The sequence below is a fragment of the Diospyros lotus genome, chromosome 2, assembly GCF_014633365.1.
Source record: "Diospyros lotus cultivar Yz01 chromosome 2, ASM1463336v1, whole genome shotgun sequence".
Taxonomy (NCBI): domain Eukaryota; kingdom Viridiplantae; phylum Streptophyta; class Magnoliopsida; order Ericales; family Ebenaceae; genus Diospyros; species Diospyros lotus.
In genome coordinates, this window is record NC_068339.1 from 17498881 (window position 1) to 17523341 (window position 24461).

General features: G+C 35.5%; 2 protein-coding genes across 3 annotated transcripts; one reads left to right on the plus strand and one right to left on the minus strand.

Moving 5' to 3' along the window:
• Positions 1-2305: 2305 nt before the first annotated feature.
• LOC127795172 (ras-related protein RABA1d-like) lies at positions 2306-17113 on the plus strand. The gene is made up of 2 exons (XM_052326674.1): positions 2306-2783; positions 16319-17113. The coding sequence occupies exons 1-2, from the start codon at positions 2563-2565 to the stop codon at positions 16758-16760; spliced, it is 663 nt and encodes a 220-aa protein (XP_052182634.1). The 5' UTR covers positions 2306-2562; the 3' UTR covers positions 16761-17113.
• Positions 17114-17576: 463 nt separating this feature from the next.
• On the minus strand, positions 17577-19996 carry LOC127795171 (probable WRKY transcription factor 65). Of its 2 annotated transcripts, none has more exons than XM_052326673.1 (3): positions 18945-19996; positions 18669-18815; positions 17577-18294 (listed from the first exon to the last, which is right to left on the minus strand). In XM_052326673.1, exons 1-3 carry the CDS (start codon positions 18971-18973, stop codon positions 17775-17777), a joined length of 696 nt encoding a protein of 231 aa, XP_052182633.1. In that variant the 5' UTR covers positions 18974-19996; the 3' UTR covers positions 17577-17774. The 2 variants fall into 2 exon arrangements, with proteins under 2 accessions (XP_052182633.1, XP_052182632.1); XM_052326672.1 differs by having other exon boundaries at positions 18669-18818; positions 18945-19992.
• Positions 19997-24461: the final 4465 nt, after the last annotated feature.

The following is a 24461-nucleotide window of genomic DNA, read 5'->3' on the forward strand; positions in this document are numbered from 1 at the left end:
AGCGTTTCTTGGGAAGGGCCTCCCCGCGAGACCTCTCGGGAGTCTCTCAGAGGCGGGGTACAACAACTATACATGACATTTGTGTATATAACCTTGTAAATAGTAGGGAAAAATAATAATATCAATTTAAATAGTAGATCAAAAACCACATAAGGAGTACTTCAAATAAAATGAATGAATATATATCGAAAAAAATATTGTATTTAATTGCACTCTAAAAAATCCTAACTGATATACATGACATTTATGTATATTGCATTGTAAACAGTAGGGAAAAAAAATAATAATATCAATTTAAATAGTAAACAATAGGGAAAAAAATAATGACATTTGTTTTTACTATGACATTTGTGTATATAGCATTATAAACAATAGAGAAAAAAATAATAATATTAATTTAAATAGTAGATCAAAAACTACATAAGGAGTGCTTTAAAATAATTAATGAATAAATATAAAAAATAATAATATATACCATGAAAATAATAGTATAAAAAAACATTATATTTAACTAAAGTCTAAAAAAATCTTAACTGATATACATGACATTTTTGTATATGGCATTGTAAATAGTAGGGAAAAAAATAATAATATCAATTTAATTAGTAGATCAAAAACTACATAAAGAGTAATTCAAAAAAAATTAATGAATACATATAAAAAATAATAATACATACTGATAATCCTAACTTAAATGTGTGCAACTTGCCACGTAAATCTTAATAAAAAAAAAATAATGATTTAGATAATTGAACAAACACTACATAAGAACTGCTAAAACTAACAAAGATATAATAGGCGCACATTCTGCCAATAAGAGGGAAAAAAATATATCACTGTAATAATAATAATTTCAACTGGTATATAGTTGGCATGTATGCACGACACTAAAAAATTCGAGGATATCGGGGTTATCTAATATATATATGATTTGATGCTAATACTTTACTTTGACATTTATTAATGTTAACATTAATATTTGCAGGTTGATTTACAATTTAATAAGTGGATACAGCAATAAGGTGACCGAATAAAATCAAATAGATGAACAAATGAATACTATCAATGAAGAACATTCATAATTAAATGGGATGTAAAAAGATAGAATAGGTGCGACTATTATCCATACAATTTTTTTACACACATAACAATAAAAAAAAAAACTTACCTCATGGTCTATTAAGACCATTCCTTGGAGTTAATCTGAGACTCATCTTCGAATCTTGACAGATCTCACTTGCGCACCACGCGTACTTTGATTGTCCAGTTAGCTCGAGTAGAATTCACAAACTTTAGCATTTGGAACAAATGAGCCATTTCAAAATTGGATACAATATTTACGTCAGGTGATATGAAATAGAACTGAACAATGTGTTTATCTCAGAAAATGATTGTTATGGTTATGTCAAAATGAAGTAATATTTCAAATGAAATAGGATATATTTTACACATATGAATTTATCTGCATAATTACAAATGGAGAAACGTGTAACTACACAAAGAATAAAAAGGGGGAATTGCAAGAGTTGTGTTCCTTTTGATAGAAAGTAACACACAACATTAGTTATTGTTGATATACACTTTTTAATTTTCAATATCAGATAATAGAGTAGCCTATGCATCAAAATTGAACAGTCTATAATTTGAATATTGTATAATACGTTTTTAGAAGAATTCAATAACATGTTTTTAACTAGAAGGAATATTATTTCTTGAAAAAAAAAAATTAAAGACAACTTTTTAGTAGAAAATAATGTGCTTATCTTAGAAAATGGTTGTTACGACTATGTCAAAATGAAGTAATATTTTAAATGGAACAAGATATATTTTACACACATATGAATTTATTTGCATAATTACAAATCGGGAAATGTGTGAGTACATAAAGAATAAAAAGTGAGAATTACAAGAGTTGCGTTCCTTTTGATAGAAAGTAACACACAATATTGGTTATTACTGATACATATTTTCTAATTTTTAATATCAGATAATAGAATAGCTTATGCGAGAAAATCAAATAATGTAGAATCTGAATATTATATAATATATTTTTAAAGTGATTCAATAACACGTTTTTAACTAAAATGAATATTATTTTTTTAAAATAAAACTAAAGGTACTTTTTTGGTGGGAATCTGTACGTAGGAATTCTGTTACTTTAATATATATATATATATATTAAGATTAAGATTAAGATTTAAAGCTAATAAATGAAAAATTAAAAGATTAAGATGAAAGTTTGATATTTAAAAAAAATAATATTCGTTTTATTTATCCCCTTCCCTGAACTGGCAATGTTGTCTCCTCGACGCTGTTACACGCCGGTCGTGTCTCTCTAATTTCCAGCCCAACAAAAGGTCAAAAGACAGAAAAGAGCTTCCACACACTGAGAGAGAGAGAGAGAGACGACACAGTAGAAAAGTTGCAGCCCATCTCTCCCCGATGCGAACCCCTCCAAAAACCCTGCTTTTTAGCATGCAATTATACATATAAAAAGTTATATACCCATCTTGAGAGAGAGAGAGAGAGAGAGTAGTGGGAATAGTGTTCCAACAAAGAGTGATGGCTGGGTACAGAGCGGAGGATGACTATGACTACCTCTTCAAGGTGGTTCTGATTGGAGATTCGGGTGTTGGCAAGTCCAATTTGCTTTCGAGGTTCACTAGGAACGAATTCAGCCTCGAGTCTAAGTCTACAATTGGTGTTGAGTTCGCTACCAGAAGCTTGACTGTTGATGGCAAGGTCATCAAAGCCCAGATTTGGGACACTGCTGGTCAAGAAAGGTCACTTTCTGCTCCGGGTTCTCTTTACACCATATAGATTTGTGGGGTTTATGCTTTTCTAGTTAATTTCTGTTTTAGGGCTTCTATTTTCTAGTCTGCTTAGTCAGTTTGATTTTGTGATCTGGGTTTTTCTTATGCTTCATAGACTTCGTGGATTTGTAAATATTTGGGTGAGGGTTGTTCTATGTAAGGCTTGGGGATTGTTCGTCTGTTTATGACTTGGGTTGGTTTGGTTTGGTTGGTGTTTAATTGGTGCAGAGAGATCTGAAGAGTTTAGGGCGCAGCAGTTCTCATCTATTCTTGATCTGGATGTGCCTGTTGATCTAGGAGACTAGCCTGTTTAGAAATTAAATTTATGGTACTTGCTTTTGGTTATGATGGTTGGAGGAAGGTTTGAATCTTGATTTGTTTCATAGATTGATAGATCTTGTCAATAAACTGTTTGGTTCTTCAAATTTTCCTCTTATTTACCTTCAATGAGTTGGAAAAATGAGGTCAGATGACTAATGTTCCAACTATTGTTTTTGGACTACTGTAAGTATGCTCTTTAAGATAGTATGGGGCTGTTTAGTTGTGGAAAATGATTTTCTAGTTTCCATCTCCAATTTTCTATAAAGTCCCTAGTTTTCATTGTCCATAGAAAGTTTGGAAAACACGTTCAAATGTCAAATGTTAGAAGTACAAAAACTAATTTTTAATCTAAAAAATATGAACATATGTTAAAAAAAATTTGTAGTAGAGAAGGAGAACCGCTTTTTTCCAAATCCCCACATTAGTGAGAAAAATTTGGAAAACTCATTTTAGGAGTTCTCCAAATCTCCATTTTTTATTTGAATTTTTTTTGTTTTGTTTTTGAACATGTTTTCTAATTTTCTATTTTCTGTGGAGTAATTTTCCGAAAAACTGAGGCTGTTTTCTACAACTAAACAGCCCCTGGCTCTTCCTATAGATGACAAGATCACAGCCAAGTTCTTTCAGTCGATCAATCTCTTAATTGATGTGGCTTTTTCTGATATTTGCAAAAATTGGATCAACTTGAGTCTAATCCGTTGGATTTCTTTGATACTTTATATGCACAATGTAGTTGGTTCAATCTTATTGTGTGTTGGTTCACACGTGATGGTTTATGTTGTGCCTTTCTTATGGATACCAATGGGATGCAACTGCCCTGGAATTAGGTACTGCTTGCTTTTTACACAGTGCTGAACTTGGGTAAAATTCAGGAGCTTAAGACAGTTTGAATTTGATAAAAAGATCGACTATTGAGGTTGACTTTGGATTTAGGGAAATCCAAAATATTTACCTTTTGGGGCTGGGTTATTTAGTAAAATGAATCATCGATTTATATTCCTTGCATTACAGTGAATCAGATGGTATAGATAAAAATGCAGTCAGACATGATTTACGAGATAAAATACTGTTAGGAATTTGGATCGAATACAAACCACAATCAAATCATCAATCACACACACGAACACAAAGTTTTATGTGGAAATTTTGTGTCTAATCAAAATTTTGGACGGCCTCAAATGGTTTCCCAATTAGATACTCAAGCTTATTTAGCCTCCCTAAATGGTTCAAATGAGGTCTACATGAATGAGCTAGGTTCTATGTCTTCTCTCACAGATTTTGTTTGGCTCGTTGATTCTGGAGCCACAAATCATATAACTTCTAGTCTTAGAAATCTTTCACTTCATTCTCCTTACAATGGCAGTGATTGTGTTTCTGTTGGCAATGGTAAGCAGCTGCCGATTTCTAATATAGGTTTTGGACGTTTGTACACTCAAAGTAAACCTGCTTCTTCTATTTCCTTACCTAATGTTTTGTATGTTCCTAACATGAAAAAGAACTTAATCAGTGTCTCTCAACTAACTAGAGACCATGACCTTGTTGCCGAGTTTAATTTTAGTTCTTATTTGATTAAGGACAAGAGTACTGGGGAAGTGCTACTCCAAGGACATCTTAAGGATGGGCTACCAGCTAAGTTCAGCAATTGCTTCTGCTGCTTCATCTTCTCCAGCCTAGTTTATTGAGTCTCAGCCTATAGCTAGCAGTACATCTTCTTTGCAAAGTGCTTTTTCTTTTGAAAATAAATGTAAGAGATAGCTTCTATTTTGTCATGGACTGTCTCCTAATGTTCAGTTAGCATGTAAAGAACAATTATATCGTAGATGGCATGCCAAATTAGGCCATCCATCTTCCAATGTACTACACTCGATTCTTAATAAGATACATCTTCCTTCTTCTTGTTCAAGGGCCGTGTTTTTTGATTCTTGTAAAATTGACAAACTTAGTCAATTACCTTTTGCTGATTGTCCAATTACAATTACCAAACCTCTTGAATTAGTCTACTTTGATTTGTGGGGTCCATCTCCCGTTTTGTCCATTGAAGGATATCGTTATTATATCATATTTGTGGATGCTTATTCATGATGCACATGGATATACCCATTGGAACTTAAATCAGATGCTCTTTCCATTTTCAAAATCTTTCATAAACTTGTTGAAGTCCAATTTCAAACCAAGCTTAAAGCTTTACAAATTGATAATGGGGGAGAGTTTACCCTATCTTTATACCTGTGGGATTCAACCTCGATTCACATGTCCTTACACCCATCAGCAAAATGGGGTAGCAGAATGTAAACACAAGTATATTGTGGAAATGGGGTTAACTTTGTTATCACACTCTCATGTGCCACTCAAATTTTGGGTTGAAGCCTTCCGAATAGTAGTATTCATTATCAATTTACTGCCTTCTTCTACTCTTAAATTCCAAATTCCGTTTGAGCTTCTCTTTCACAAACAACCAAATTATCTGATGTTGCAACCCTTTGGCTGTGCTTGTTTTCCTTACTTGCACCCTTATAACAAGCACAAATTTGAGTTTCATTCTACTAAATGTGTTTTCATTGGGTATAGTCATGTACAGGCAGGGTACAAATGTTTGCATCCATTTGGTCGAGTTTATGTCTCTCGGCATGTTCAGTTTAATCCTGATGATTTTCCATTCATCTCTTTGTTTTCTCTTGGTTTTGTTTCTAAGTCTTGTTCTCCTAGTTTTTCTACTTCATATTTTGAGTCTATTCCTTTGTCAACCTTTCCTGAAGTAGCACAACCTGAGTCTTCCTCCTTGTCAAACTCAAGTCTCTTCTCAATCCACAAGATCTCTTTCCAATCAGGTATCTGATTCTTCTATTAATCATGTATCAATTTTACCTGTACCTCAATCTTGTTCTCAACCTATATCACATGTATCTAAATACACAGCTCCACCTCTTCCTTCTATTCATCCTATGCTTACCAAGTCCAAGGCCAAACAGCTGCAATTAAATTCTCCTCATGCCCTCACCAATTCCTTAGTTCCTAGTTCTATACATAAGGCCTTTTTAGACCTAAGATGGGTTAATGCTATGGAGGAGGAATTTACCGAATTGAAACAAAATGGCACTTGGGAGCTAGTTCCATATTCTGACAGTATGGACCTCATTGGGTGTAAATGGGCGTATAGGGTTAAGTACAACCCTGATGGATCAGTCCTCAAATTCAAGGCTCGGTTGGTAGTCAAGGGATTTCTTCAAACACCAGGAGTGGACTATATGGAGACCTTTAGTCTAGTAGTTAAAGCTCCAACCATACGGGTTTTATTCACTTTGACAATTATCTTTGGTTGGGATATCCAACAAGTGGACATTAACAATGCATTTCTGAATAGTGATTTGATTGAGGAGGTATATATGTCTCAGCCTGAGGGCTTTGTGAATATGAATTGTCCCTCACATGTTTGCAGATTAAGAAAATCCCTTTATGGACTTAAACAGGTCCCTAGAGCCTGGTATACAAAGTTGCGATTGGCTTTGCAGTCATGGGGTTTTGTGAGGGCAGTGTCTGATGCATCTCTGTTTGTTAAACGCACCTCTCAATTTGTCCTATTTGTCTTGATCTATGTTGATGACATTTTGGTGACTGATTCAGATTTGCAAGCTCTTTCGACTTTTATTCATGATTTGGATAAAAATTTTGCTCTCAAGACTTTGGATTCAGTGCATTATTTTCTTGGGTTTGAAGCACATAGAACTAATGTTGGAATTTATCTTACCTAGTCCAAATATGCACTGGATTTGTTGGGAAAGGCTGGTATGATGGATTGTAAGCCTAGTAATACTCTTATGAATTCATCTAATTCTTTGACTGAAGAGGGTGAAGTGTTTGATAATCTCTCTCTTTATCGTACCATCATTGGCTCTCTTCAATATTTAACATATACTAGACTAGATTTATCCTTTGTTAAACTTAGCCAGTTCTTATCATCCTCTAAACAACAACACTGGGTAGCCTGCAAGAGACTTCTACGGTATGTTAAGGGTACCTTGGGTCTAGGTCTGTTCTTTGCACCAGCTCCTCTTGATTTACCTTTGGTAGTCTATATGGATGCGGATCATGTTGGTTGCAAAGTCAGCAGGAAATCTACAAGTGGGGTATGTGTTTTTATTGGTCAAAACTTGATTGTTTGCAGCTCCTAGAAGCAAATAGTAGTGGCTTGGTCAGTTGGAGAGGCTGAATATGGAACTATAGCCCAAGGGATAATTGAAATTTTATGGCTGCAATCACTACTCTCAGAGTTGGGTTACAGTTGTGGTCCTACTCCTATAGTGTGGAGTGATAATATGGCTGCAAAGAGTATTGCTGAAAACTCGGTTTTCCACTCCCGCACCAAACACATTGAAATTGATGTTCACTTTGTGAGAGAAAAGGTTGAAAAAGGTGCTGTTGAAATTCGGTATATGCCTTCATTACATCAGTTGGTTGACATATTTACTAAGGGATTACCTAGTAGCAGATTCAGGTTTCTATGTGAAAGGCTCAATCTAAAGAAGTCACCTATACAATCAGACTCAAGCTTTAATGGCTCTTCAAGCAAGCAACCTGACGGAGGAGAGTCACAATTGAGGGGGAATGTAAAAGGAAGTGTTACTTGAAGCTGTGTCTCTACTGCTTTATGTTGTGCTTTCTCCTCTTTGTAATTATATTGTACTGCTATATGTTGGTAGTCTTAACTAACGTAATTTCTTATGATAGTGTTTTGTTTTGCGCACTTTATGTTTGTGTGCCTTTTATCTGCTTAGTCGTTGAGTATATAATCAACAACTCTTCTATTCTTTCTAATTCTTGATCATTCTAAATTCCAGATTTCAGTTCTCAAATTCTTTTCTTTGTTTGCCCTAGTTACTAACCCTGTGCATACTTTTATAGTTATAACAAAAGTGATATTGCCACCAATGTTCTAAAACGCGCTAGGCGCTAGTCGGGTTCTAGATTGGGGCCTAGCGCCTAGGTGGGGCCTAGGAAAATTGTTGTTGTTGTTGTTGTTGTTTTTTTTTTTTTTTAATTTTTTGATATAATTTGATATTATTTTTAGGTAAATCAAAGTTGAAAAGACAAATGAAATCTGGAAAAATAAGTGAAATATCCAACATCTAGTAGAATCGAATTGCAGGTTCAACATAAACATGTGCGAAGAAAAACTTGTTGATTCATAATGAACTTCTTAGGATGATAGATGATGAAACTAACAAAGACATGCTTATATTGGGGTGTGTGTATAATGGCTTATATTGGGTCATGGCGCACACAGCAAAAGAGCTCTGCACGGTTGACGTCAACGGCGATCTCGTGGCAGCCCAGATACTAATATATCGTTGATTGATCCTTGATGTCCGATTGGTGTTGGCACTGACTCTCTAGTCACTACCATGCACTATTTCGGTCTCCTTCGTTCACTACTCCTTCGTACTCCTTCTTCGGCAATTGAAGCTTTGCATATTGTTGCATATGGCCGGATTTGCCGTCCTGAGCCTGAAACCTTGTCAGATCTGGTGTGGATCTCATTAAAATCAGTCAGATCTAGTCTTTCCATCTTTGGAACAAGTCTGAAACTCGTTGGATCTGGTGTGGATCTTGTTAAAAATTAGGCGGCTGGGCTTCGATTGGGCCTGGCGCCTAGGGTGTCAATTTGCATGTATTCGTGGCGGGCAGGGGCCGCCTAACACCTTGGCAGCGGCCGCCTTTTTGAACATTGATTGCCACTACAATAGTGATATAGTTGCGACTAATTCCAAAGCATTGAGCACCTATTTATATATCTAAAATCATCTATAGATGTACACAGAAAATTATATCCTGATCAGAAAATAATTCATGAGGATATTCCTTCAGAAGAGATAAATCACAGTCAAAATTGAATTTGATAACATCCTAATCATAGTCAAATTTGAAGTCATAGTCATGGTCAAATTAGGAATTCCAATCTCAGTCAAATTTAAATTCCAGATCACAATTATAACAAATACATAAAACTCCGCAAGCATGTATAATGAGGTAGATTTTGAGTGCAAGCTCTGACAAGATGTGAAGTCAATTAATTGATTGGAGGAAATGGACAAATAAAATGGAGATTGGGTGGAGCAACATTCAATTTAGGGTTGAGGATTGAGACTGCGGGACGTTGGAAGTTGTCTGGAACCCAAATTAGAGTAATGGGTTTATAGTAATCATAGCGTTGAGATGATTCCAACGGCATGGCCGATAAGCAAATGGATAATCCAGCAATAGAAACCCAAACATAAAATGAGGTAAATTTATCTATGAAATATGATGAAACCATGATGTTATTTGACAAGACAAGTCAATGAATGAGCAAACATGATCTTTGAAAGATAGAATGATTTGTGACATGACTGGACTTGATAGATTGAATAAATAGTGGATTGAGTGATGTTGGAGAGAGAAAATGAGGTTGAGGGAAAGAAATGAATGGCAGGGCTTGGAAAGAGGATGCATGGCTATAAGACATTGTGTATGGCTTGGGATATGTGATGACTTGAGATGAGAGATTTATGTTTCAAAAGCCAAATAATGGCTTGAGTGTAGGAGAGGTTATGCAAGAGATTGCGGTTGTCAGCAGGAGAAGTAAAATGAAAAATTTTGGTTTGTAAGAGAAAGGGTATGGCCAGCTATGAGGAAGAGGAGATTTGTCTCCTCAAATGTACATGTGCACGCACACACACATAGAACTTGGAAATTAAAATAATGGAGAAATGGATTTTCTAAAACACCAAAATTCCTTGCTTTAGTACTAATATAAAAAGGGTATTTGACATTTGAGCCTGCATTCTCCCATTTTGCAACTGAGAGGGAGGGAGTCTGGCCTGAACAATGATGTTTACATGATGCATAATTTATGGAAGCACGAACAATGTTGTTTAAAGGGCATCAACGTTAGTTTTCTACTCTCATTACATGAAACCATGGCCATTGGTAATTTTTTTGAGTCCTGGTAGTACTGTTTTTTTACCATGTTTGAGTTAGTCAACATTGAGCATGGGAGCTGTAGATCTGGGTGCTTAGGATGGTGAATATGATGAGAAGAGTTTACTCCTCCCATTGACTAGTTGACCTTTTCATGCTCATTTCACACATTCAATGTGATTAGATGAATCTGATTCTCCCAAAGGAAAGGAAATAAGTGGAGTGAAGAAGAAATGGAAGTTTTGCCTTGAACGAAGATTTTGGTATTTCGTAATGATAATTTTTGTAAAGATAAAAAACCATAGCATGGGAGTGCCAATGTGCCATATAGATTGTTCATTTTGCATTTTTGAACACAAAATGAGGACATATATGTAACTCACGTTGAACTGTTTTGGATGAAGGAAGATTCATTTGGCACGTAAATCCTTAAATGTTTGGAAAGGTATTGTTGTTTTAGTGAAGAGAATGACTTCTATTTTACGGAGAATTCTTGTGGATATTTAAAGAGTTAGATGTATGTTCTGAACAAGTTAGGAAGGTTAACACACAAATTTCAAGGTTTTTGATATTTTTGGAATCTGGAATTCAGCTTCATTGAGCCATGTTTGAAACCAAGGCTCTATGATTTGAAACTTGTGCTTAAAATTGGGTTGGAAGCAGAGGCATGCTTTGAAACAGAGGAGTTACTTAGGGGGGGGGGGGGGGGGGGGGGAACCCTTTAGGAGTTGAAAATACAGCTTGGGCCCGTTAACTCTATGCTGCTTTTTTTTTTCTCCCATCTTCTTCTCTCTCTCTCTTCGCCAAATGCTCTGTGTGCGCATGTGTTTTAAAATCCGAGAATGGGGCCTTAAGTTCTCTTTTTATACTAGTACCAAAAGCAAGGGTATTTTGGTCTTTTGAAACACACACACACACACACACACACACACACACACATATATATAAATCATGAATTATATCTTATCCTAACCAAGGTAAAGTTGGTAGCATAACATTTATAATGTCAATTGACTTCTAGATGCCACATTGATAATATGAACCCCATGCAAAAGAATAGTGTGGCAAAATTTTACATCGGGTGCCCTTCCTAACCCGACCCTCCAGTGATGGCATTATGTATATAGGACAAATTGACTATTCATCCTCTGAACTTTAGACATTTGCCTAGACATCCTTGCAATTTATTTTTACCCTCTAGTGAGGGAATATATATAGGATAAATTGACCATGCGCTCCCTGAATTTTAGGCCTTTGGCCTTGACACCCTTGCAATTTATTTTTTTGTTGAAAAGGTCCTTGCACTTTAAATTGGTAGGACACCCCTTCTGTTAGAAATGATGTTAATTGAATTGAGGTTAAGTTAACGTAAGTTAAATTTAAAACAAAAAACAAAATGAGATTAGGTTTGGGAATGATTGGAACAGTTGACAACGATGGATTTGGATAATTGGTGGCCACTTTTGATTTTTTAGATTTTATTTCTATTTGTTTTAAATTTTATTTTATTTAATTTAATTTAATCTTAAGTTAAAATGTCATTTCTAACAAAAGGTGTGTCCTGGCAATTTAAGGAAAGTACAAGGACATTTTTGATGGAAAACAAGGTACAAGGGTGCCCTGGCCAAAAGTACCAAAGTTTAGGGAGTGTATGGTCAATTTATCCATATGCAAAGTATATTTTAGGAGGCAAATCTCCTCTTCTCCATAGCCAGTTAGACGCTTCCTTTACAACACTAAATTTTTCATTTTACTTCTACGCCTGACCACAATCTCTTAGATAACCTCTCTTACACTCAAGCCATCATTTGACTTCAAATGAGAATCTCTCTCTTCAAGTCATCATCACATTCAAGCTATACACAATGTCTTATAAAATTTTATAAAATGCCTACACAACACTGATCACAGGAAGGATAGAGGTTTTAATCTATTTTATTTTAAATAAGTACAAGGAAGTCTAGGAGCTAGTTACAATCCCCTAGGTTGAGCTTTGTAGTAAGTCAAAAGTAGAAGAAAATCTACTACATTTCCTTGAAATCCATGAAAAGTCTAGATAGGATTTTAATCCATGAACAAGCCATTTAATGCCCTCTATTGAATGAGATAAAAACAAGGAGAGAAAACCTTTTGGTTTATTAAGAATCAATTACCCCTTTTGTACATAGACAATTGAAATAAAAAAGGAAAAGGTTAAAACAAGTCTATCAACACAAATTATGCCAATCAGACAAATCGTAGTCCCTAATTTAACTATCATATTCCCGTAAGTTAAGGCTGCTAATTGCACAAATTAAGACTATCAATCCATATCTACCAACAGAATGTCCTCTATTCCGTTCCCTCCAAATGCACATCATCAAGAAAATAGCTGCCAAGGTCCAAGACTCTTAAGGTCACAAACAAGAATGTATTTGACCCAATCAAATGCATTGACTAGTTTGATTCTATTGAATGATAATTTTTTTTCACTATTTTATTGTGGTTGAAACCATCAGTATTTTTTTAGAGCTCATGCATTTTTCAGCAATGTGTTTTCTTAAAGAAATTCTTGTCAATGCAATTAATTCTCTCTAAGGATTATCTTCTTTACAATTGTTAAAGTCTTGACACCTTTTAAATCAAGTATCTAAAATTGTAGTACCCTTATGTTACCATCATGTATGTTGTATATGTAGAATTTTATCCATTTTACTGATTTCCATTTAATTGGGTGGGTAAACATTAATCTATTTGCCTATGAGGATGCGAGGCAGAGAAGGGGCAAAAGAAGAAGAAGCAAGGAGAAGAGCAGGAACTGAGGAGGAGTTACCAAAATGGTTATCTAGCAGGAGAGGAGAAGATAGAAGAATAAGAGAAGAAATAAGTACAGATATTAGGGGAAGGGGTGTGCGTGTTGGTTTTTTTTTGGGGGGGGGTGGGGGGTAGGGTGGTGGAGGGGAACAAAGAGCTAACATATCTTCCAAAGGATTAAGTTTTATTCATACTTAAAAATAATTTTCAATTATAATATTCAGTTATATTTAAATGCTAAAACTTGTAAAACAACTAGAATTCTTTCATAACTGAGGAGGAGGTACCAAAATGGTTATCTAGCTGGAGAGGAGAAGATAGAAGAATAAGAGAAGAAATAAGTACAGATATTAGGGGAAGGTGTGTGTGTGTGTGTTGGTTTTTTTTTTCTTTTTTTTTTTTTTGGGGGGGGGGGGGGGGGGGGGGGGGGCAACATATCTTCCAAAGGATTAAGTTTTATTCATACTTAAAAATCATATTTTTCAATTATAATATTCAGTTATATTTAAATGCTAAAACTTGTAAAACAACTAGAATCCTTTCATAACTGAGGAGGAGGTACCAAAATGGTTATCTAGCTGGAGGGGAGAGGATAGAAGAATAAGAGAAGAAATAAGTACAGATATTAGGGGAAGGGGTGTGTGTGTTGGGTTTTTTTTTTGGGGGGGGGGTTGGTGGGGGTGGTGGAGGGGAGCAAAGAGCTAACATATCTTCCAAAGGATTAAGTTTTATTCCTACTTAAAAATCATATTTTTCAATTATAATATTCAGTTATATTTAAATGCTAAAACTTGTAAAATAACTAGAATTCTTTCATAAATAATCCTGTCTAATGTATTAATTCCAATACCGCTTAAAGTCTATCATAAAATCTGACACTTCAAAGTATAAAAATAAAAGCTTTATCATATAAGCAGATAAAACTAAAAATCTTAATAGAAACCAATCATGATCTTATCTAATGTTATGCTTGATATTCTTATCTAATGTAATGTACTATCATAAAATTTGTCTATGGATTTTATTAATACGAACTAATCTCCACAGCACTAAGGTTGTAAAAATTGTAATCTTATCTAATCTATTAATCCAATACTACTTAAAAGCCTTTCATAAAATTTGTTAAAACAATAATATGACCTCCCTCCCTCTATGACATAAGCAGATAAAACCAAAAATCTTAATTGATGGGTCCCACTTGTCTTGACTGCATCATTTGCATGTCACAGTAATGTTTCAGTCTCCTGACATTTGTGCTATGGAGAACCTGTTCATTCTTGGATCTTGGGTTTCTAATATTGTGTTATAGAGGTAGGGGATTTATTATGTAAAACAAAATATCCAGCATGCTTGTGTTATGAGCTTGCCAGAGAAAACTTGCATTTGTTGGCTTCCAATTCCATCAGTTAATTCATATTAGTCATCTGTATTTTGCTGACCAGCAAATGACAACAGTTATTGTCACCTGCTAGGAAGCACAGATATTGACATTTTATGCAGACACAACACAGCACTGATACCTTGTGTGATTCTTTTGAATAAAAACTGGGTGAGATACAATAAGGACCCACCCATCAACATATTAAACCTTAATCCCTCTGCATGGGATTGGCTACATGAGTTCCAACTCGGCAATCATCTCTATATAGGCCATATTTTCTATAAGGATTATATAACTCATATCCTATCTAAGAGTTTTTGACCAAGTTTTTTCTAGCAATTTTGCTAAAGTCCAATTCCATTTCACCTGCCCTCCTCACTGGTGTTGAAGTTGCATTTGTCCCACATCTCCAAGTTCCTGGACTGTTATGTTATTTATATGTGGTTTGGGCACCCTCCTCTGAGCTAGCTTTTAGGAGTGAGTTCTACCAATGCCCATTTGACATGGTATTGGAGCATGCTTTTGTTTGCGGTGTTGGATTTGGACTCTGCTCGTATGTATTTGCACGCTACGCGTGAGGGAGGGTGTTGAAGTTGCAATGTCCCACATCACCAAGTTATTGGACTGTTATGTTGTTTATTTGTAGTTTGGGCACCCTCATCTAAGCTAGCTTTTAGGAGTGAATTCTACCCAGGCCCATTTGACAACCAGAACCTCTATTCTTCTTCTTTTCTTATAACTAAATCATCTTAATTGTATTTCATGCATCTAATCTTCAATAGGAGTTAACTTGTCCTTATTATGAATAATCTCATTCATCATGGCATCCTCATCTCTATTGCACTCATATTTTGCACATGTCGGTGATTTAGCGCCCAACATTTAGACTTAGACAACAAAGTTGGTTTTATAGCCATCTTATAGAAATTTCCTTTCAACTTTGCTAAAAAATTTACTATTGTATAAAATGCCAGGCACAATTTTCCATTTATATGAGAGGGTGGAAGCTTTACCACCAATATTGTGGAAGTGAGGTTTGCAATTGCTTACTAATTGATATGTACTAGGTGTTATGCTTTGCCAGAATAGTGAATATGTTGGAGATTGTTGCCACCTTCTTGTACTTGGTTATGTTGGAGAGGTTAATATGGAGCTAGGGATCAAGGCTATGAAGCTGCCCTTTGGCTGTTAGTGGTATTTTGGTTCTATACATACTGAAATATGTATGCATTATGGGTTCATCTAGTTGAATTACTGTTTGCATGAAATTTTTAACTTCTAGCTATGATAATACTGTAAAGAAAGATCTGCGTGCATGTGGTTCGGAATGGCAGGTGGGCTTCACGTCTTGGTTTGTTTTTTCCTATTCTTCAAACTTTCATGCTGCCATAAGCGTTGGTACCATTGGTGAGCTGTGAGTGCCATAATACACCCACACCCACCCACACACAACACATACATACACACCCCCAATTGCCAGTCTCTGATTCACTGAAAGTGCAATTTTGATTGTCGTAATTAGTTTTTTGCTCTGGTTTTCAACTGATCTCCAATATCAGTGAAATAAATGTATCCTTAACCAGATTGAATGAACTGATTCATCATGTCTGCTGGTAATATATATGGCTGAAGTACGTGCCAATTTGATTAGAGGTAGTTGTATTGTATTTTGTTGTTTGATATCCACCATCCTGGATCAGATAACATATGCTTTTACGTGTTGATAATTTGGAGTAGCTTTTGTAGAAGAATGAATGGAAGACGTTGCTTTGTGTATGGGGAAGAACGCTTTTGTTGCCCCAAGATGGTATTGTATGGTCAAACGATACAACTTCAAGTAGATTTTGTGGACTTGGTATAAATTGTGCTGTCAATTTAGTAAACAAGTTAAATGGTTGATGATTGCATGGATTCTCAATTTTCTATGGATGCTCCCTTCAATTTTGTATCTTCATTTCTCTTGCTGATTATCGTTGCAAAAACCATTGAATTTCTTAGTACAAGTTACCCTATATTCTTGGGTTTTGACAGCTGCTCATCGCTTTGCTGCTTTCAGATATCGTGCCATCACAAGTGCCTACTACCGAGGCGCTGTGGGTGCACTGCTCGTGTATGACGTGACACGGCACTCAACATTTGAAAATGTCGAAAGATGGTTAAGGGAGTTGAGGGATCACACTGATCCAAACATCGTTGTCATGCTGATTGGTAACAAATCAGACCTTCGGCACCTTGTTGCCGTTTCAACCGAGGATGGGAAGTCGTTTGCAGAGAGGGAGTCCCTCATTTTCATGGAAACTTCGGCTCTGGAAGCAATCAATGTGGACAATGCATTTGCAGAAGTCCTCACACAGATATACCGCATCGTCAGCAAGAAGGCCATGGAGGCTGCCGAAGATGGAGCAGCAGCAGCAACTGCTGTGCCTTCCAAGGGTGAGAAAATTGATGTGGGTCAAGATGTTTCGGCCTTGAAGAGAGTTGGATGCTGCTCAAACTAGGGTTTTGATCCGAAATTGATTGCTTTAATGTGATGCGGCTGGTTTGTTTTGCCGCATGATCTGCTCGTGTAGAATTTTTGCAAAAGATGGTGGCTACATTAGGAGGAAAGCAGGGAAGGGATTGCTTTGTCTATTCGATATATATTCTTTTGATTGAGCCAGACCTATTTCTATTTGTCATCTAATCTATGGTCAAAGTAGAGCTTCATTAGGAATTTCTCTCCATTGCTTTGGTTCTCTTGGTGGCTACTGGCTAGGATATCGCCTAGTGGTAGGTTGGTGGTACTATTAGGGAGCTTCTTCTTGTTTTTAAGTTGGACTCTCATAAGTAAGTTTTAGCGTCTCTTATACTCTATGTTGCATGATACTCTATGTTGCATGGAAACGAAAACGTTTCTGATAGGAAACGGACATTTTTCTAAAAAAATAAGCATAAATAGGGTTCGAAACGAGAATAAGAAACGTTTCCGAAACGTTTTGGAAATGGGAAAATGGCACCTATGAAGTGTTTCCGTGTAATATAGTTTATACTAAGACTTGAAGTACATAATTTTATTTATTAACAAAAAATAGACGATGTTTTCAAGTCACGGGTATCTCTTTGCGAGCGTCTACGAATTATGTTTATTTACAATTTTTGTTTTTTTTTTTTGGGTTGAAAAAAGAAGCTATTTTTATAACTTAGAGGCGGGAAGAATGCAACTTCTTATTCCATCCAATAAGCCACAAGCAGTAAAATTTTCTTCTTTAAAGGAAAAATTAATTCTTATTCATAAATTTAATTTTAAATAAAGGGAATTTAAATTATGAGACAGATGATCAAAGCGGGCGGTGGCGACCTTTTATTGGTTAACACACTCCACTCCACTCCACGTTACACAGGTTAAGACTTAAGACATCTAAGTCAAATATATAAAAAAAAAAAGAAGAAGTAAAATAAAGGAAAAAGCACCCCATGGTTATTGAGCTGCTCCATGGTTGTTCATGCGGCGTACCCCGACGTGGCAGCAGATCTCACCCTGTAGTGGCTAAATTGCACCGCCGGCACTCCTCCTCCGCCCTCTCCAACACCCGCCGCCGGAACACTGCCGAGCACTCCGGCAGCTCCTCCAGGTCTGCGAACAGCCACTCGTCCTCCTCCTTCATCGCCCCTTCACCCATTCTTGGACTCTCCAGCCAGGTAGACGTCGTCGTTGCCGCCGCCGCCGCCTCAACTTCCCAGTCGGAAAACGAGTTGAATTCGTACCCTCCGATCAGATTCGCTTCTCCCAAATTGGCAAACTTCTCGTCTGGCTCAAGCTGCAATCGACTTTCACAGGCCGTCGTGTTTTTCGAAGATACAGTTGATTGTACCGGTATAGCGTCGGCGGTGGAGGTCTCTTGATTGTTGTGGTGGTGGGTGTTTCTGGCGGCCGGCCAAGGGTGGTTATGCTCGCACGAATACGTAACAACCACCATGTTGGGATCCGCGCGGCTTCTCTCTACTTGTTTTCTGGCCGGGCAGCCCTTGGAGCTACTGCATCTGTAGTACCCTCTGCCAAATCACATAGTAGACAAAAGCCATAGAGATAAATTAAGAAAAATTTGGTGACAGCTTGTATACTTGAAAATTAGGATTCCTTAATCATCTCAGAAAGTGGACTAATTGCATTCTATATGTTTTTATTGTTTGATTGAATTTGTCCTTCAATTCATTTTCACTGAGAATATGATATTCAATCTGAATGGCATGGAAATGCTCAATTCATTGGCCGACTAGCTGAAATAACGAAAATACTCTTATGGAAATTGTTATCACTAATAACCCAAGAACATTTTAGTCATTCTGGCTGATCAACTAGCAAATTCGGCCTTTTTGGGCCCGAAATTATTGTTCTTACACCATAATAAAACTCTGGGACAAGTTACCTGGGGTAAGGTGACCCTTTGATGGGTTTTTGGCCGTACTTCCGCCAAGCCCATCGATCGATCGACGGCGGAGCACCGTCGCCTCTCAGCCTTGACCCTTCAACGTCTCTGATGGGCACTGAGACCACTCTTTTCTCTATGCCGCGCCTACTGAATCACACCCCACAACCTTCTCGTTTTAAATTTTTTATCTCATTCTCAAGATGCACCATATATATACTTGAACTGCAAAACCAAACCCCAATTTTATGTAGCAAACAAATACCGCGTACTAACCTTCTCTTAGGGGAGGAAGAGGAGGCCATCTTGTTGTCGTTGGACACGCCGGAGCCAGGCGAATCTCCGCTTTTCTCGGGCGAATTTTCGTCCTCTTCTTGCTCAATTACACATGGATGCCTCTGAACCCGCCGTCCATGTTAGGAAGCACTTAGAAGTTGCAGGCAGTTGGACTGAAATTGGGTGGGTCTGAATTGTTGCCAGTATTATGATAATGATGATGATGGTGGTGACCGTGAAGGTGATCTTATGGCCTGCAAGACGGCTTAAAGATAGAGTTTGGAGGAAGAGAGGAAGAAGGAGAGATATAGCAATAAGAAATGGGTCCTAATGTGACAGATGGCCAGTGGAATATTAGTTTAATAGAGAGGACGTGCAAGCAAATATGTTGAAACCATCCAAAACTTTGCGTATTTTATTACAATTTGAAAGCGATCCTTGTGTTGATATTTTGATTAGTCTAATCAAAGGGATATGGGCACTTCATGTATTGGGGTGTCCATTCCTTCAAACCTCAAGATCCAGTTTCTCATGCTGAAAAAAAAAAAAATAGGCTTGTCTTGCAGACACAGTGATAAATCAAATCTAGCCAACCCCCATAGCCAAGCCCTATTTGTATAACCGTAGTATTTTGTTTTTTATTTTTGCTCAACTGGGAGATGGACTAAGACAATGGCCCTCGATCGAATCTTGCACAAAAGATCATCCCAGTTCCATGAGTTGATTAGGGCTTTCTTCCCAGTAGGGATCCCATATTCTTCGCTTTAAGGAAGTCACCATGTTCAGCTTCATCATTGAAAACAGGGCTAGAATATGCGCTTTCTAAGCAACTCAGAACCCATTCCTCGGAGTCGGATCGAGGGGATACAAACCCATCGGCTACTCTCCAGGAGAAATCGCGCAGTGGTGATGTAGGCTTCCATTTGTATCCAACGAATTCCACCTGAAGATATATAAAGAGACCCTGAGTTTCACGGACAGGTCCAAGAATAGGGATCCGAGAGAGTATAAGGGATTGTGGAAAGAAGGCGACAAAGGTGGAAGAGTGAGAGAATGGAAGGGAGATGAATATGAAAGCTAATTAAGAGAAGGAGAATGGGAGAAAGGGCTGACTATATCCGTCAGCCTGCAATGCATATCGCAGTTGCAACCATGAAGCTTCCACAGCTTATTGATGAATTCCCTATTTTTGTCTTCCTAATTAATTCGTTTATTCAAGTTTTTTTTTTTCTTTTTCTAAATAATTAGCGGGTAAGTTAAAGAGATGCTTCTTGAAACAGAAATAGGGATTTGAGCCTTCCTTAGGGGGTAGGTTAAAAAAATAAAAAATATATAGAGCAATTTGTCTACGGGAATTGATGGAAAATATATTAATACCATCATCATATTTTAATATTAATTAATTATTTTCCATATAAAACATCAACCACAACATCAGTAATTTTTTTTTTTTGAAAAATTATAATATATATAGTACTTGTGCATGACCATGCCAAGAGTGCCCTAACCATCAAATGCCACTTCTAATATAAAACAATAATCATATAAGAATTAATAAATTGAGTTCCTTGACCTCTCCGTTCGATAAAAGAAGAGTCCAGTTTGTTGAATCCACATGGTCTTTCGCTGCAAGCAAGCAATGGATATATATGGAGTAGGAGTATTACGTAGTAATGGATGGCACTAACATTTTGGTTTCCAATAAATTAGTAATAGTTTATAAATATAGGATCCCTTCTTCTTTGTTGACGATCTCAACAACTACTTCTGGCATGGCTCAGTTCCACCCTTCATTTAATTAAACCCTACTTTTTAAATCTACTTAATTATATACCCACAAAAGTCAAATGAATCCCGCCCTGGCAAACGGCAATGGCTCTTATTTGTGGGTTAGCTGTCCTTTTTAATGACGTCCATCATTGAGGTTGGTGAGTTGATGAACGCCCCAAAGGTTTACAACCCACATTAATTTCCTAATTTTTAATATCTAGCAATAATTTTTAGGTAAAAAATGTTGGGATCATTTGTCAATTAGATTTTTAGTAAATTTTAATATTTAATATTTATTCAGAATAATAAAAAAATTGTTAGCATATATCAGTTGAGTTTCTGAAACCTAATTATGGGTTCCAAGCCATTAATAACAAGAATTGTTATTTAATTATATATAGACATACATTGATATAAATTTTAAAATCATTTTATTATATATCACATGATTTTAAAATTTATATTAATTAATGCATGTTACAAAATATAAAATTTATCCCAGTCTAATTTATCATTATATATCCTATATATCATCTGCAAGAATTTGGTATCCTCTAATTAATGCATGTTCAAATTTACGCCATTGTTATGCAGATTTTTGGATGCTCGATCTGCAACGGGCCGGGCATTCTTCAGATCATAAATTAAGTTATAACCTGGCATTGCTATGCGACATCTAAGGATGCATTTAACCAATCATATTATACAACCATGCATTTGGCTGAATCATGCATGTGTGATTTTTTTTTCCTTGTTAATAATAAAATTTAGGTCAAAATTCAACAAAATTGACATTGAGAGAGAGGACACAGCCTAGGGAAGGTATAGGTAGGGGATTTGTTTTTTTTAATCTGATTTTATATTGACTTTTTTATTTTTGTCTTCATCTCCATACTTGTATCTGTACGTATTTTTATAGAGTATCTTGTTTAACTCTTCATCTCCGTATCCATAAAACAATGGGTATGTGCCTAATATATTTTATTCTAACAAATTTATATTTATAATTTATATAACTTTATAATAATTTGATAATAAAAAAAATCTAACATTAATACAAGTGAAAACCTAAAAAACAATGTCTGTAATATTTTATATTGTTTCAATGCATTAAGTAATAAAAAATTACCACTTTAATTTGTCAGTAGTGAAAGTGAAAGGCAAGAGAGGCCATAACTAGGTTAGGTTTTAAATTTGTAAGAACATATCTTATTTGTTTCTTTTTTGAATTTATGAATTATAATATATATACACATATTTGTAATAATTTTATTGAGATAAGACATGGGTAGAGGGACGAATCCCTACCATCTTACCCATACCTAATGGCTATTTTAAATGCCTCACATGTACCGTCCCATTGGTATTTTTTTATGCTCAAACCCTCCCCCATCAATTAAGGTAAGAGTTTTACAGGTACCTACAAAATAGGATACTTGTTCTAGGGAAAAACCATGTGTTTAATAGCCAATAAATTAAGCAACAAAATAAGACAATAAAATCAGGTTACAAGCATAGAAGAAAGTAGCTTTAGTTGGAGGCTTAGATGAAATAAATTATCACAAGACTCTCGTTATGGGCAAGAGGGCTACTGAAATGTAGTTAGAATGACCCAATAAAAGGTGAGAAAATTATCCTATAAGGGGCCACGGCTACGGCTTGGTTGAGGGTAAACAAATGACTAGCCAAAGTCTACAAGGCAAAGGAAACCTTGTGAAAAGCTTTTTCAAAAGTCACAGTGAAAAGACAATATGACTGCTAAACTAATGAAGAAACGATATATAGAAGTACAGCAAACATACTTTAATTCCATAAAATAAATGAGCAGGAAAAGTATAGAAACCCTAAAATAACAAACATATATTTGGTCGTCTACTGTAGGAGCTTAAACAAAATCAAGAGAAACAAGTATTGTCAATCGATTGAACAGGGTGCATGATGAAACCCTATAAAGCCCTTGAGGATCAATTTTCTTGGGGCATGCAACATTTTTCAACTGGATCATATGTGATTAATATAACTAATTAAGATATATAGAATCTTCTTCATCAATTCCTTTCCCTAGTATAGAAAGAATATCATATATAGGTTGTTATTGAATGATTTTCAGGCGAGATTAATTATATGGAACATGACTTTCTTCAAAACTGTATAGTCTAGCTATGAACTATCTGGCTTGAAAGGAAGGTGACTTTTAATGAAAAAGAGCTTTAAATTAATTAATTTGATAGTAAGTTGTTGGATATGCATGATTTTTTCAGCTTAATGGGGTTTTTTTTTTTTTGGTTCAATGTCATTAATCATTATCAAGGATATCCTATTTATTAGCCAAGATTTAAAATTAATGCTCGGTGGAAGAGATAGCTAGAATATTCTTGTTACGAAAAGTGAAATTAATATTGACAAAACCCCCATTGTTGGCTCAGTTGATGGCACATCATGCATGGCTATGGCTTGCTCAAGTGTACTCAAATGTTGTGAAAACTCAGCTTTAATTACTTAGTAACATGATATTGATTCAACTTTCTAATAGTTCAATATCTTGAGTTTTAGTTTAATAAATCTTAGTTACTCTGTTTGTATTAGGTTTTGACTCTTGAATGTATAATTTTTACCAAAAAATAAAAAATACTTTTAGTTACTCTGTTGTAGAAATAATGAAGGATTTCCCACACAATATAAAGAAATGGGCAGTGGAGAAGATAAGACAAGCAGCAGACTTCTTTTCATTTTTGCCGTAGCTTTTGTACTACAACCTGTTAACAGACGGTCTCCTGGAAAAAGCCATTTTGTCGCTTGAAACACTTACTCTATGTATGTTTGGTGCGGAGAGACAGAAGCAACGGAAGAACAAAAGATTTTGCAAAAAATAGATGAAAAGTTTACTCGTTTTATGAAATGAAAGAGAATTATTTTTTTTTTCCTTTCATGATATATTTTAATTACAACAATCACATATATAAATTTCTTTTTATCAAGAGTCTCTTGGAGCTGTCGCCGCCTGCAGCTGCCTTGCACCGTCCGCCGTCCGCCTCCTCCTCTACCTCAGCCGTCCGTGCCTTCGCCTCCATTCAATTAAATAATTTTTTTTTTCCTGAAAATTGAATTTTATTTTTATTCAAATATTTAAATACTTTTAATTTAAAAATGAAAATGATAAATTTGATAATTAATTTTTTTGGGGATTATAAATATTTTTTTAATTTTATAATATAAAAAATATTATTGTCAATTGCTTATTTTTTATTTTGTATTAAATAAAAATTAAGGCATATCAAAAATGAAAATGAAATGGTGATTTAATTTGTGTTTGTATTAAATGTTATAGATATTTTATTTTATTTCTCTTTTCTGATTTCTTTTGTTTTGTCTTGTCGTAACAAACGTAACACTAGAACTAGAAGAGCTTAGGTGGTGGTGCAGCCCAAATATAAAAATTAAGACATATCAAAAATGAAAATGAAATGGTGATTTAATTTGCGTTTGTATTAAATATTTTATTTTATTTTTCTTTTCTTATTTCTTTTGTTCTGTCTTGTCGTAACACTAGAATTAGAGGAGCTTAGGTGATGCAGCCCAAATATTTTAAATTGACGTAGCTCAAATATTTTAAAAACACAAAAAAAAACCCAAGTCCAAATTAGTATCAACCAAAGAAGACCAAATGAAACCCAATTTATGAAAACACCAAATGAAACCCAACTTATTAAAACACCAAATGAAACCCAACTTATTAAAACTTTTTTT